The 16628-nt window shown below is 33.0% G+C and overlaps 1 protein-coding gene and 1 long non-coding RNA gene across 2 annotated transcripts in view; both read left to right on the top strand.

Annotated features, from left to right (window-relative positions):
• The first annotated feature begins 3601 nt into the window (after nucleotides 1–3601).
• LOC105348172 (multiple epidermal growth factor-like domains protein 11) overlaps nucleotides 3602–16628 on the top strand; it is a 32467-nt gene continuing 19440 nt past the window's right edge. Inside the window, exon 1 of the mRNA XM_066071530.1 lies at nucleotides 3602–3726. Within this exon, the coding sequence (XP_065927602.1) occupies nucleotides 3660–3726 (67 nt within the window). The 5' untranslated portion in view covers nucleotides 3602–3659. The remainder of the gene's footprint in view (nucleotides 3727–16628) is intronic.
• LOC117681358 (uncharacterized) lies at nucleotides 7595–14302 on the top strand. The gene is made up of 4 exons (XR_010709259.1): nucleotides 7595–7955; nucleotides 9497–9659; nucleotides 10762–10847; nucleotides 11822–14302. It is a non-coding gene; the product is annotated as an uncharacterized lncRNA (long non-coding RNA).

A 16628-nucleotide genomic window follows, 5' to 3' on the forward strand; every position in this document is an offset into this window, starting at 1 on the left:
TTGCTTGGATCCATACAATAATCGAGAAATATTTTTACCAGTGATACATAGTTTGGCTGAATTAATTTCATCTTTAAATATTATATCATGTGGAGGTTTCTCGACATTCTAGTCGAAAAAGTTCGAAAATTCATATTATAAAAATATGCGTAATTCAAATTAGAAACTACGTATACATGTACTTGTCATGCAAAATAACATATCATTGATTTTAAAATAAATAAACATCGATAAAATCAACTCCCGTCAGTTCTTCAGTACTTTGATTTGTTTTAATCAACGATGAAAATGCCATGGAAGAGCAGGAATTAGATATTCATCTGTCATCCAACAAGTCCTAAATGCTATTCTGTTAAATGCAATGGTCGCGATGATCACGAGTGTCTGACAACTTCTGTACATGTACAATGAACGTGTTATCATTTCCATCATTTTTTGTGAGCTTGCTCACAGTACCTTTAGTTGTTTTTTTTTTGCGTGTTAAAACAACGACGAACTAATAAAAATACAAGCTAAATAGAACTTGTGTATTGTTCGTTTATGTATTAAAATTGCCTGAATGCTGTCAATTTCAACACGGATTTCAGTTCATTAGAAAGATACAAATTAAATTATGATTATTCTTTTCTAACAGGAGGTTAATGTTCTTTTATATCCATTATCACTTGACATCAACAACTAATTTTTTTTTACTAATAAACAAAAATCAATCAAAGAAAATCAATACCCTCATAATTGTTATATTATTTTTAATATATTTATGATTAATAATATTCTGTTTGTAAAGCGAAGGGTATAATTTCTTCCGTAAAGCTCAAAGTGATTGATCTGTATACAAGTACGAAAAAACATTAAAAAAAAAAAACAAGTCTTCATCAATTATGCAGCATTGAATTCGACCGGTGTGTGGTGGGGTGGGTGGGTGTTTATTGCTAAACAACAATAATTACATCAAAAATAAATTATTTAAAACATACTGTTTTTTCAAATAAAATTTATTGATATAACTAATTAGAACTAATTAAAGGTACTGTGAGCAAGCTCACAAATATTACCCTCCGCGAAAGCACGAGTGTAAACACGTTGCCATTTTTTACAAATACTCTCTCTCTCTCTCTCTCTCTCTCTCTCTCTCTCTCTCTCTCTCTCTCTCTCTCTCTCTCTCTCTCTCTCTCTCTCTCGCCAATTTACAAAAGTATTTTCTCAGTGTCCGGTAATAAATATGAAAAAAAAAAAACGAAAAAAAAAACCGCAACACTAATTGCAAAACGTAACCACTTTCATTGTCGTTAAAATCGTTTTATTATTTTTTAATTATGATAATTTATTTATAGACTGATAAATGTTTTTCTAATGTTATGATAGAAAAAAGCAGGTACATGTTGTTGATTGCATCGTTCGACAAAACATCGAAGTAATATATTTAAAATACAGAAATTATGACTGTTTTATAGATCATAGCCTTATCTGTAGCCACCCGTTCTAAACGGGTTTTATTCAAGGACTTGTCAATACAAGAGCCGACCAGGAAGATCATAAATTAAATCTTCTTAGTCCCCTTCCCTGGATTTGATCAACAAACAACCACCACTAAGGCGGCACTTTATCATGTTTAGATATCAACATAAGCTTAAGAACACAGAATGCCTATGTAACATATTCTTATTATGCTGATTTATTTTGCTTGAATGTGATTTCTAGCGAACAAGTTTTGGTTACCATATTTTGAAATATACGTATATCTGAATTAAAGCTTATTTCAATGATACAAAGGCAGGAATTTACATACAGCTTCCCTCTCTCTATATGCTCTCTTACACGCACTAAATTAAGCAATCAAAAATTATTCTAGTCTAAATAAAGTAATCGTTGTTGAAACAGACCTGTAATTCATTAACAAAAACGAACTACAATGCGTATCCTACCCAAGGATGATAATCCATTGCATACGGAATTATTAGCCGGAACACCCCCTCTCATTTTTAAAATAACCGACCCGCTAATGCAGCAAAGAAAACTCCTTGCGACAAAACAAAACGACCATCAGAACAAACAGCAACTACGTCACCATTTAAGAATAATACGTTACATTTATTATGTATTACGGGATATGGCATTCAGCTTTACGATTTATTTGCTCTTTATGAAGTAAAACTATAAAAAAAAAAACCAAAAAAAAACCAAAAAAAACCACGTATACAATAATTGTAATTAAAGGTTCCATGCGTTATAGTTAAATCTCATAGAATACGCTCCTAATTTTTTTTTTGGGGGGGGGGGGGGGGTAAAACTTTTTGATAACCTTTTTTATTTAAAAAAATAAAAGTTATTTAAATTTCGATCCTTGTTAAGTTATCGAAAAAAAGATAAAGAGTGTTAGTTTGTTTTACTCCCCCCCCCCCCCCCCCGCTTCCCCCTCCCCTCAGTCGACATTCAAACATTTCAAAAGCCCAACTTTTTCTCGATTTTTGTTAGTATCAAAAGTACGTGCCGACAATGGTATACATACATGTATATACACGATATGATGTATTGGGTCGTGTTTAATGTAAAGAAAATGTTTTGCTTAACACAGTTTCCAACATTTTACAAAATAGAAATGATTGTGAATAGGGTCAGGTTTAAATGTAAAGAAGTCAAGTGACATTTGCTATCTCTGTGACCTATTTCTTTGCGAAATGACTTGGTTGTTTAGTAATTATAGTCCAATATGCGCATACAAAACCATTTGATTGTATTTGTTAAAAGGTAATATAAACCGGCTGGCTATTGGAAACGAGATAATTTAATGAATTTTAATAATATATTTTGAGTCGTGATATGCCAAATCTTTCATAGTTTATTTGAGGTTAAAACACCTTTGAGTAAAAATACGCAAAACATTTGAAATAAGAACTTTTGTACATACAAAAAAAATGTGAAAATTGTGCATATGGTTAACCCATGCCAATACTCGTCATTCGGTACAGGTCTCCGGGGCAATAAAGAAAAAGCAAGTCACTTGTCTCGTTACGTTTTTTAAGTTAGACAGCTCGTCAGTAGAATACACTTGTCTCAAGTTTATTGTTGGCAATGTACCATCAACAAGAATTTCTTCCTGGCTTTAAAATCTAGCAAGAAAATACTGTATTTAGATTTGAATGCTCAGCACGCATGATGATATGAATTTTACCTTCGGTGGTTATTCTCACCTCTACTTATAGACGATTAATTTCATCAACTAAAACAATGTATCGAACAAGAAAAACTCGTAACAAAGAAAATTCATGCTTGTCGTGGGAATGGCTGAAATTTACATATATTTATGCGTTTAATATGTATATTATTTTCTGTTTTGCTTGCATGTTTTTAATCTTTGATAACAAAATAAGTATTAAAATTTGTTTTTATTGCTGAAAATACAATATTTTTTCACTATACCGAGGGTGCATATTTGTTATCGTTGTAAGTTACTTCACGTTCATTATTTACACTGAACATGGTTTTCTCGGGGTGTCAATTTGAGAAGTTACCCTCCCAAACAGGCACAATTTATAGAATGTAATATCTGTCACACACACAAAGCTCTGTTATCAGCAGTGTTGATATGGTTAAAGTGTTTTAAATATGTGCAATAACGACTAAACACGGAAGTTTAAATATATACGTTTTGATGAAAGATGCGGTCGCATCTAGGAACAGAGGTAGTTTTTCTACAGCTAATGATCTCGGGAACAATATGCTTTGGTAAGTTTTGCTTTTGTTATGCCCATGTACTAACTGTTTACATTGAACAAATTATTCGCTTTTACATAACTCATTAAAAATAACAAAAATATCATTTGTTATTTTATGTTTTATTTTATTATTATATATGTTATATTTTAAGGTTACTCCATTCAACTAAACATATATGAAAGTATATTTGAAAAAAAATCCGTATGCTCTCTTTGTGCATTTACAATTCACATTTTAAGTTGTTCCAAGCAACAATCCCCCCCCCCCCCCCCTTATCGCAAATGATTGTTTTTTTACGTAACAAAGGAAAATGCGAAACCAATATAGTATCTATTTTTCAGTTCAATGCCATCTTGACCTTTTCTCCGATTGAAATCAAATGAATCCGATTGATTGAAATATCTTTTCAGCTAAGAATTACACCTTTAGAAATAAAACAAAACTATATAAAAAGGTTATAGCGGTGTTGCAAAAGAGTGATCAAATATTTAAGCGTATCCAAAAAAATATAGATAAAACAGTTTTATTAAAGAAACGCTTCAGATCATTTTGCGCAAATACCATGAAATGACAAGTTTTCCTTAACTTCAGTGAATGTTCTTGCAAAGTTAAAAGTATGAACAATGCTCTTCAATCTATCATAAAAAGTAATTTTAGATGGTTCATACATTAAATATGGCTAGCTCAGCTTTCTGAAAAACAGTGTACTCGTATGCGCATCGACTGTTTAAAAAAATCAGCTTGGCTTTTTGAAAGAGGGTGAAAACACCTCGAATTTCTACAGAAAGGCTCAAAAGAGATGAAGATAAAATATTAGTGCTAATTATATATATTTTAAAAGGAAAAATTGTGAATCTACATAAGTACATAATTAAAATTTCATTTAAATTTTGCATATGTCAAAACACTTTACTGATAATATAGTCAAAACTACGAAAGCCGATCTTTATTTAGAACAGTTTGATGTCGCTAGGATACATATTTTCAGATCCTTGATTTGATTGGTTAATTTAAATATTGAATCTAAAATTTCGAATCTTGAATCTCGTATTTCGAATCTCGTATTTTTGAATCTCGAATCTCGAATGATCCTTCTCGGCTTTCGTACAAAACGGAATTAATCGTAGAAAGTAAACTAAAGAACACGGTAAACGAAAACATGTCATACTACGATCACGTGCATACTACGGATTTATATGATTTAAGTTTTACAGATAATTGCACAAACTACAGTGGTTGTTGACTAAGCAGGTTAAGAATCAATATTGGGGGGGGGGGGGGGGGCAGCTTTAAAGAGAGATACGTCTCCGCGGGAGATTAATCGATAATACGCCAACGATATGATCTGCGATAAAGACAAAGAAGCACACCATGTATATTCATTGAATCTCATAATTGTTCATTATTTCGTCCCCCGCTAGATGGTGCTAAAAGCCCGTTTCACAATTGACCGGCGAGCACTTTACAACACTTATTTTAGCTCACCTGAGCTGAAAGCTCATGTGAGCTATTTACTGATCACATTTTGTCCGTCCGCTTTACCAATTTACCAATTTGGCACAAAGCATTCTTAAGGGAATGCAAATATAAATTGCAGAAATGAAAGACCGATCTTTATTCAAAGCGGTGAAAACCTCAAAACTGTGGGAAAAGGGGGTGCATTTTTAAAAATCTTTTTGTCAAGAACTACTGAGTCAAATTCAAAGTAGTTTAGCATAAATCATCCTTATGGGAAGGAAAATATAAATTGCAAAAATTAAGGGCTAATTCTGTTTCAAATTTGAGTAATTTACGAAAATAATAATAAGACAGAGAGAATTGGGGTCAATCAGTTTAACTTCGAGCTCGATATTTTAAATATCGAAAACCAATCTATGTAAGAAGCAGCCATCTTGAAGTTGAACAGAGATGAATTTGGTTGTTGTGCAACAGTGTACGTGCAAAGCGAAGTTCGATATTTCAGGCACGTAGCATCAGGGGGGGCCAGGGGGGGCCTGGCCCCCCCCACTTTTTCTCGCAGCAACCAATTTTTTAAAATTTTCATATAGAAAATGGAATTATCATTGAGTTGGCCCCCCCCCCCCCCCCACTTTTTTGGAAGTATGGAAAAAATTGATATGAAAAGAAGGAAATGAGTAGTGAAAGAAATTATATAGTAAGCCAGCCCCCCCCCCCCCCCCCCCCCCACGGATTAGGATTTTGAAAGTTTTTTTTTTTTTTTTTTTTGCTTGTCAAGATTTTTTGGATGAGTCTGGCCCCCCCACTTTCAAAAACGATGCTACGTGCCTGTATTTGAAACATTAAAAATATATTTGTGCCGTTTATGTGAAGTAAATTGAGGTTAAATATTTCAATGCGTTGACATTTTCATTTGTGACGGTGGTTTTAGCTTTCTTTGAATTTCGTTTAGCATTTAGTTTAACTTGAGAGGGACCGTCGTCTTTATTTCCGAATTTAATATGTTCACGTGTAGACCGGTTAATCAGACAGCTGATTGTTTATATGTACCTGCGCAAAATTTGATGCACTAACAACATATTATAGAATACTATTCATTATGTTGGTACATGTAATTCGGTACGGCGCCTACGTAATGGTTGATTAATGCACCATGGTTTATTAAGATGCTCAGCAATTTCAATCTAAACGGAGATTATTCTCGCTGCTAGAAGTATATAAGTATATATATGATGAAAAATAAATTGTGTTTTTTCTTTGGTTTAGTGCAGTTTTCTCTTGTTTTCATTGTTTACAAATTTCTGTTTACTAACCTGAGAGTCAAGCTTCGAGTTATAAGCAAGACAGGAGCTTTGCGCACAATGTTACTGTATGTTTGTACATAAAGTTCAGAAAGCTGAGGTCATGCTTTAGTTCATTTATATCTTAAATGTAGCTATCACTGCACGAAAAGTCGCGTTTAATATAATTTTATAGATTCGTTTACCAAATTATATTTCTTGTTTTTAATATAACTTGTGTATAACGTTATATTATATGCAAAATATAATGTCATTTACTTGATTGGATTTTATAATAAAGTATAATTAGATTTAATGCGATATACAACAAGAATAATGTAGTTTAATAGAAAAAATTATACGTTTCGTTTAAGAAAATTGACATTCATACGTAAATACATTTATACATAAAGTTTAATAATGTTTCTGGTATTCAGGAAATATATATGATAATTGATGTGTCAATAATATGTTATTTTATACAAAATAAAATGTTGTTTACGTACTCATTATTGCAAATACACAAAATCGTCTATATGTATCAAACTATCTGATCATTATGTTCTGATTTAATCATGGGAGGGGTTCGAGACGGTAAACACAAAACATCCTAATGATTATTTTTTCAGACACGTACAAGTAGATTAGATACAATATACAAAAAAGAATAACAAAGTTTAATAGAAAAATATATAACTATGATAATTTTAGTGTGATCTTTATATCTATATTTGCTTATACTTGAAGTTTAACTAAGTTTGATTTGCATTAAATATACGTGATAATTAATGTGCCATTAATACATCTTTCATTTAGAATAAAATATTGTTTATACACTGATACAAACAGACAAAATATTATAAAGCATCCAATATTATTATATGCTGCAGCTCTGAACTTACATGTAACGTTACGTGGAAGGGGTTTGGGACGAAAAAAAACCCCACTAAATTAATCACTTCAAGGAAATATTTGATTTGTAGAAAAAAAAAACTCACAAAGCAAATAAGAAATATTTGACTATAACAATTGATTCAGGATGAGAGAGAGAGAGAGAGAGAGAGAGAGAGAGAGAGAGAGAGAGAGAGAGAGAGAGAGAGAGAGAGAGAGAGAGAGAGTTTAACCTCTACGCGCATGCGAATCAAATTAAGCCAATTAAAAATCGAGAGAATTGTGAACCCGCCAAGCTGCGATGGAGATAACATGTCGGATTCGAGTGAAGTAGCGAAGTAGATCTATCAGAATTTAGTGCTCTTGGACTGATGAATCATCAGATTCGTACATCGACAAAATCTTTAGGAAAACATCCATTGTCAAGACTATTGTCAAGTGCCGAAAGGGAAGAAAAAGTCACCACCATGTCAAGCAGGTAGAACGCTCGTGAGAAACAAGATGGCGAAACAGTCCCACAACGTCAGTCCTTTGCCTCAACTTCTGTTCTTACATGTAGCAGCACCTTGGAGATAGGTTCGCCGGCCAGTAGTACCAGTTGTTTAATAGGTATGGTGGTGATTACAGTATCGATAAACAAGCGTCCCATTAACACATGCTCTTGTAATTTTATAGTTACTTCCCCTTGTGAACATGATTATTTCCCTTGTAAGAAGTACAGTCAACTCTTAACCAAACTGATTTGTAATCAAATAGCCGGATAGTCCGAGTTAAAAATAACTTCAAATTACATGATTATGCCCACAGTCATAACTGTTTAATATTGATATTCATTTAAATAAATATTGTCGGCTATGTCATATTATCAAATTACCATATTATCTACCGGTATAAGTATTTGTACTCACAGATGCTTGGGGACGGGACGCCCAACCCCCATATTCACCCCCTCCCCCCCCCTCTCCCCCCCCACCCCCCACATTCACAAGTTATTTTTTCACCATTTGACACCTTATGAAATTAAAGAGACCATTTCCAGCCGGTCAGTACTTTTTCAGTTAATATGAGCCCGTCCTATGATATCGCGGTAGTTATATTATTTTGTTAAAAAATCTATCAATACGAAAATATTTCCAGAAACTAATGTGTGGTGAGTTTATATACCTCAGTAATGTTTAACGTGTCTGTTTTCAATGTCTATAAATATTCCGACGTCAAATGTCAATTTCAGCGCGTGCTACTATAAGTAAACAGAAATACCGCGATACCATAGAACCAGCGATATGATAGAAACAAGTATTCTTTGCTTTTTATACCAGGGGTATATATTTTATTTCTGCATAGCTTTTGCGTTAATTGTGTTTTTTAAATGTAGCATAAATCAACATATAGTTAAAAATAAATGATAAAAAAATAACCCGAGAATGGAGGGGGGGGGGGAGCAATGATTAAACACACAAGTTTCAAATTTAATCAATGTTGATTATAATTTGTCCCAAGTTATTGCTTCCATCACTTTTTGATGATTTTTTATAAAAATACACCTAGGCTACACTCAAATAGAAGTACAGTTGAAATCGATGAAATGGAAAATATATCCAAGATATCTCCATTCAATGACACATCATTTTTCACTCATAAAAGTTCACAGGAAGGTAAATAAATTTCTTACGGAAATTTATAATAGGAAATGTCTGCATCTTTTCGCCATCTGGAAATCACTTGGAATATATACCTTGCACAATTTTTCGTTATCCAGGCTATTTCATGGCTGGTGCAATGAAAAATCCCCATAGACTATTTTGAGTTGTGTATTGAGATCTGAAGGGGCAAAAGCTAAAGGGGTGTTTCAAAACAGATAATCTGAAGATATTTCATATCTATTTTGAGGATGAACATAATTTGAGCACATAGATATTTATGATTATCAAAATATCAAGAAAAAGTGAACGAAGAAAAAACTCGGGACAGAGTGTAGCTATTAACCAAGAATTGCTACCCATTATAGTCACAATCTGTGACCTATTGATTAAGAGTCGGCTTGGTTATACGAGTCGGTTTGGGTACGACTTGACTTGATTCGCCTTAGAGGCCTAGAATAACTCTTCAATGCCTGTATTTTGATTTATTTTCACTATTTTGATGAATAGGACCAGCATCGTGGCCACTTTTCAAGTTGAGAAAGATTGAGCTTCAGCAGGAAAAAATCTTGGAGGGGCAAAAGGAAATTAATGCTAAATACTCTCTGAAAGTAATCCATCGCAAAAGAAAGGAAATAAGAAAGTTAAAATATGTGTACCCAGCCAAGTACATGTAAGTATATTTGATGTCAATAAAATATTGGTCTGATTTGCTATATTTAACAAATAACCGCAAAAAAATATAGGGGTGGGACAATACACCAGTGCATCACAGTATATACTTTGACGATATTTGGATCGATACATTTACCATTAATACAACGATACCGTAGCGAACTTTTATTTTATTTTCATAAAATATCCAAGCTTCATATACCAGCTATTTTAAGTCCGCGCGCCTAATATGAAAGTACAAAGATGGCAGAAAACCTCATGAAGTTGTCAAATCGAAGCTAAATCTGGAGTGTGGAAAACTTTCGGATTACTTGTTTATGAAAAGTAGTGAATACAAGACGAAAGTAATTTGTAAATTGTTCAACGTTCATTTTAAATATAATGAAATCACTTTGGACATGTGGTAATACATAGAAAGATTCAATAAATTTTAAGCCCTTATTCATGTTTTCATTTAGTTGCAATGTATCGTGATATGTATCATATCGCATCTCATGTATCGTGATTTGTACCAAATCTGCTAAGTAAAGTATCGTCCCAGCCCTGAAAAAATTCATGACTGAATTGAAGCTGAAGATTTTTTTTTCAGTGATTAATCTATTGTAGCTTATTGTTTAAATGTTTTTTGAATTAGGTTTTGCTGGAATCTTGTTTGGGGGGGGGGCTAAGAATTAGAGGATTATGTGGTACATTCTCTGACAAAAAACAGTAGGCTTCATCTGAACACAACATTTTACAAAGCTTTGGCTAAAATAAATAAAAGAATTGGGTGATAAAGCCTTTCATTTTTGTTGTACACCTGATTTCCAGACCTAAAACTCATGATGTTCTGTATACCATACTGATTTTTTTTTTTGCATGTTTGAATGTAATATTGCTGAGACATAACATACATATATTTGATAAGCATGAATGTTGTGACTGGCTTGTATATTGATATATATTCAATCATTTGTACACATCTAAAATTTTTGTTAATTGTATTATACAGGCTTATACTGTAATGTACATGTGGAGCGTATTGAGAGGAGTTATCTCAATATCAGCAACTATGTAATTGTATGGCCTTGGTATGGTATTTTGTGAATGCATACTTTCAGATTGCTGTGCATGATGGATACTCCCATGGAATTTCCCTAGGATTGTAGTGAAAAATGAAATCTGATGATGGAAACAAAATATTGAAGTAAAACTTTTTAAAGAATTAATAACTTAGACCACACCAATAAAAATTTTTGTTTGCAGGGTTCGACACTAACCTTAGTCCGTTAGTCACAGACTAATAGATTTTCATACGGATTAACAAAATTTCTGTCTAGTCAGTCCGGTCAAACTAATAAAAAGTTTTGCTTAAAAAATGTGTAAATTAACGATGTGTGATTGTCGACATTTTAATGGAAAACCCTGACTGTATTTTTATTATCTAGCATATGATACATTGCAGTGATTATAGAGTTACCGAGCAAAACAACAGAGGTATACAGGATATTATGGGTGACTTGATTATTTCTTTGCCGTAAGGGGATGTCAGAGAAAATTAATAGGTTACAAGCGCACGTGTTCACAACAACAGCTTCGAAAGGGACGCTTATGTGTTTTTAAAAAATATAGGTGAAACGAATCTCCTGTGAGTTGTTTAATTTAAATGAATTGTTTTACGTTAAATAATTTGTGATAAATTGCTTATTATTTTAAACAGATTTTTAAAGAACTTAAACAATGAAAAGAACAAGGTAGCTCATAGCCTGGATCTAATTTGCATAGATCTATTTATAACATCTGTAATGGCGGCATACACCTAGTACACAGAGATAGTGAATACGCAGCTCATTGCTATGTACTGCATAGCACAATACAACTAAACATGTGCAACACCTGTAAGAAAAACATTATAGTGTATATTATGCACCCCTTTCTTACAAATGCTATTTAAAAACTCCATACTATATATAAGGCAAATACGGTAATGCTTTTTAATTTATTTCTGACGGGCACATAAAATTGCCTGCGGACTAGTTAAAATGAACAGGCACTAGTCCGGCTGGACTAATGCATCAAACAGTTAGTGTCGAACCCTGTGTTTGTCAGATCCCGCGCTCTTGTATTTAAATAAAACTTTGCAAATAATATTCTAATTTTTGTTGCAATGTTATATTTTAGATGCAATAAACAGATATTTCCTGTCTATGCAAGATAAAGGAAGGAGAGAGTCGATTCTTTCAAGAAAGGAATGGATCTGTATCAAAGGAAACAAGGGTATGCCCAATTATATGCACTGCATGTTTTGAGAGTTTAGACCATACATATGTTCAAATGTCCCTGTTTACAACTGCCAAAATCATGAACTTGTATTGAAGTTCTAATTTATGCTGTATTATATACAGTGACTGTTCTATTGATTTAACTTACCTTTTAAGATTAATAAGGAGTTTTGATGTATAAATCGCATTTGCAGATAAGGCAAGAATTAACAGAAATGTAAATACTTGTTATTATGCCCCCTTCAGACAAGGGAGGGAATACTACATTGCTGTTGTTGATCGGCCGGTCCACCAACAATTTCCTTTAACGCAGAGGTTGCTCCTATTGATATGAAATTTGACACACAGATTCATCATAATAATATTTTGGTCAAGTTTGATTTAGAGTCTAATTGAGCAATTTTTGACAGAGTTATGCCCCTTGCATATGGGAAAATCCCAATTATTTGCTTTTTCGTTCATTTCTTTATAGAGGTCTCCAAGGAAGAAAGGGACAATTGTGTTTCACAAATATCTCTTGTTTTTTAGCTCACCGAGACGAAGTCAGGGGGAGCTTATGCTATACCCTCGGCGTCGGCGTCGGCGTCGGCGTCGGCGTCCGGACCTGGTTAAAGTTTTTGTTGCATGTCCTGTATCTAAGCTATTATTTGTCCTATCTTCACCAAACTTGCATGGATGATGCATCTGGACCTACTTATGGACTTGAAAGACTAGGATGCTGAATCTGAGTCCTAAATTTCAGATGCTGGAGGAGGTTAAGGTTGTTGGACCAGGTTAAAGTTTTTGTTGCAGGTGCCCTTTGATAGCAATATCTAAGTTACTCAGGTCCGTACTTCACCAAACTTGCATGGATGGTGTGTCTTATGATACTGATGCACCAGACAGGCTTGAATGCTGAATCTGAGCTATAGGTTTCGGATGCTGGAGGAGGTTAAGGTTTTTGGAGCAGGTTAAAGTTTTTGTTGCAGGTGCCCTTTGATAGCAATATCTAAGTTACTGCAGGTCAGTACTTCACCAAACTTGCATGGATGGTGTGTCTTATGATACTGATGCACCAGACAGGCCTAATGCTGAATCTGAGCTATAGGTTTCGGATGCTGGAGGAGGTTAAGGTTTTTGGAGCAGGTTAAAGTTTTTGTTGCAGGTGCCCTTTGATAGCAATATCTAAGTTACTGCTGGTCCGTACTTCACCAAACTTGCATGGATGGTGTGTCTTATGATACTGATGCACCAGGCAGGCTTGGGTGCTGAATCTGAGCTATAGGTTACAGATGCTGAAAGAGGTTAAGGTTTTTAGAGCTGGTTAAAGTTTTTGTTGCAGGTGCCCTCTGATGATGATATCTTAGTTACTGCAGGTCCGTACTTCACCAAACTTGCATGGATGGTGTGTCTTATGATACTGATGCACCAGACAGGCTTGAATGCTGAATCTGAGCTATAGGTTTCGGATGCTGGAGGAGGTTAAGGTTTTTGGAGCAGGTTAAAGTTTTTGTTGCAGGTGCCCTTTGATAGCAATATCTAAGTTACTGCTGGTCCGTACTTCACCAAACTTGCATGGATGGTGCGTCTTATGATACTGATGCACCTGACAGGCTTGAATGCTGAATCTGAGCCATAGGTTTCAGATGCTGGATATGGTATATCAAGGATGCTAAAAAATATATCTTAGTTATTACAGGTCCTAACTTCACCAAACTTGAATGGATGGTGTGTCTTATGATACAGATGCACCTGACAGGCATGGATGCTGAATCTGAGCCATAGGTTGTGGATGCTGGAGCAGGTTAAGTTTTAATTGCTTGTGCCCTCTGATGATGATATCTTAGTTATTACTGGTCTGAACTTCACCAAACTTGCATGGAGATGGGTCTTATGTATACTGATGCACCCGACAGGCTTGAATGCTGAATCTGAGCCATAGGTTTCGGATGCTGGATGAGGTTTAGATTTTTTTGAACAGGTCACATGATTTATAGATAATAGCTTGCATAGTTGATTTAACTATATTATAAATGAAACGCAGAGGTTGCTTCAGATGCAGAGCCTGATCTCCATTATCAAGGATGCTAAAGAAATCTCCTACCTCACTTAAACCTGCTTGATAGAAAGATGAGGTTGTTGTTAAATGATATAACACGATTCCTATGATAAAGTATTGTATGATATGAAACACTTTTGTTTAATATGATACAATATAATATCATATGTTATATTGTAAAAAGTTATATGATATGATATTGTATCAATTTTTTGGATATTTTATGATTTGATAGTGTATCATGATATTGTTTTGTATAGTATTGTATATTATGATACAATATTATATTGTATCATATGATATTGTATAATATGATATTGGTTTCTGTAATTTACAATTATATCACGCTGAACTATATTATATGATATTGTAATATTATATATTATCGTATCATACGATATTGTTTAATATGATATTGGTTTATATGATATATTATTGTATCATATGATACAATATGTATGTATAATATTGTATTATATAATATTTTACTTTATCACATAATATTGTATCATTTGATATGATACAATGTTATATCAAATTATATTGTATCATATGATACAATATCATATTATGTATCAAATATTATACAATATCATACAATACAATATATCATACTATATTATACAATATAATATCATATGTTTCAATGTTATGATGTATTATGTAATATGATATTGTATCATTTAATACAATATTGTATTATATATAATAATGTTGTATTATGTGATCAAATACAATAAGGTATAACACAATACAATGTCATTTCATATTTACAATATCGTCTTTGTTTATTACAGTATTTTATTGTATTATATGATATATATTGTAAGTATGATAGGATGCAATATTTAATTTTATATTATTTTATTGATTAATATATGAACATATGATTATCATACAATTTTTTAACAGATGATATATGATTTTGTGTCAAAACAGAATCCATGAATACCCAAGATCAAAAAGTATGATTTTCATATAATATGATAAAGGTGGTCTCATAGGGGTGATGCCTCGTCTCGGTGAGCTTTGTAATCTGTGATTACCTATGTTTGAAATATATAGTCTCATAACTGCAATAGTGTGTGTAGACAAATTTTCATGATGCACAAACGCCTGTTACTCCTCTTTCAAAAAACAATGATTTAATGCTTAAATAAATTGTCTGAGGAATTTAAAAGAAAAGCCTGAACATTTTACAATGTTGGCTTTTTAAAGACAATATGTGTGTATAGACATGTGTATTTATGTGTGTATATATGTTGTAGAAAATGGGAAGTTATACTATAGACAGGCTGTCAGGCTGTATTTAAACAAAAGACCTCCTGGGATGAGGAGAAAAAGAAACAAGTAGAACCTGTATTTCTTGTCGAGTACTTGATGATGTCATCAGAATATGAAAATGATTGGGAAGATGGCACAATATATGAAATCACATCTCTAAAGTGGCGCTCTGACGAATGTTTAATTGGACACCAAAAGTTCTGCTCTGAAATCCAAATGTTCAAAAAGGCAAAGTATAAGACGTATAAGGACCAACAATGAATCATCTAGAGACAAACCAGAAAATATATCAAATGAACAGAAATGGGCCATTTGAGATTTTTAAAAGATCTCTGCAACTGTCATGTATAATAAGCTCACCTGAGCTGAAAGTTATTATATGGTTTTACTGATATGCAAGCATTTTGACATATACATTGTTGATTGTATAAAATTGTTAACTCCGTCCCATGGACAATTTTTGTTCCTCGCAAGAGGTTCATTCATATTTTGATGTAGGTTTATTATCCATGTATAAAGAGTTGTTTAACACTTCTTGAGAACTGCAAAGCTCAATATGTGATATGACTGTAAAATCATTGCAAAATAGCTTGATGTATTGTTGTAGTATGATGAACCTAAAAATATGCTGGGTATTTTTTTAAATACAGGATCTGATATTACTTGTTCAGCTCATACTGTTATGTAAAAGAATATTCATTGTGTATTTTTTTATTGTTGAATTTTTTTTATGCTGATCAATTATAGGTTAAATTTGGCCATTATGATTTTCAATTTTTGTCATATTGGCATGTAACCAAGTCATACTTTTTTTATCTCAATTTATTTACAAATATGTTTAAGTTTATTTCCAGTAAATAGTGCATACATCTCTATAGCATAATAGAACTGAAGACTATAGGAAGTTATTTATTTTTAAAGGGAGCTCTGTTGGCAGTTAGTTGCAGATCTTGATACCCAAGTAAGAGAAAGGTGGCGTCTCTGACCGATCCTTTTGCTCTTTCTTGTGGGCGAGTGAGGCTTCCCTGTCTAAGGCTTGTATAAGTTTAAAATCATAGATCAAATTATAAACTAAACACATATATAAGTGATATAAAGTGGTTATTTTGATGAATATTTTATCATAATTTGTTTCTTTTGTTTTAAGTAAAGAGTTAAAGACTAGATTTTTGATAATTTATTGAGTAAAGAGTAGTTTTTATGGACATCTAGGCAGGACTTTTTGTATGTGTATCTTTCAGAGCTTGTTCCTGAAACTTGGGCGTAGACTAGACAATTTACGGAAAAAATACAAATTTTATCTCAAGTTATTTTATTCTACATATTTGTACAAGTTTCACTTATATAATTTATTAGCTTAATTAGCTCTATAGTGAACAAAATT

This window comes from Magallana gigas, chromosome 9 (genome assembly GCF_963853765.1).
Source record: "Magallana gigas chromosome 9, xbMagGiga1.1, whole genome shotgun sequence".
NCBI lineage: Eukaryota > Metazoa > Mollusca > Bivalvia > Ostreida > Ostreidae > Magallana > Magallana gigas.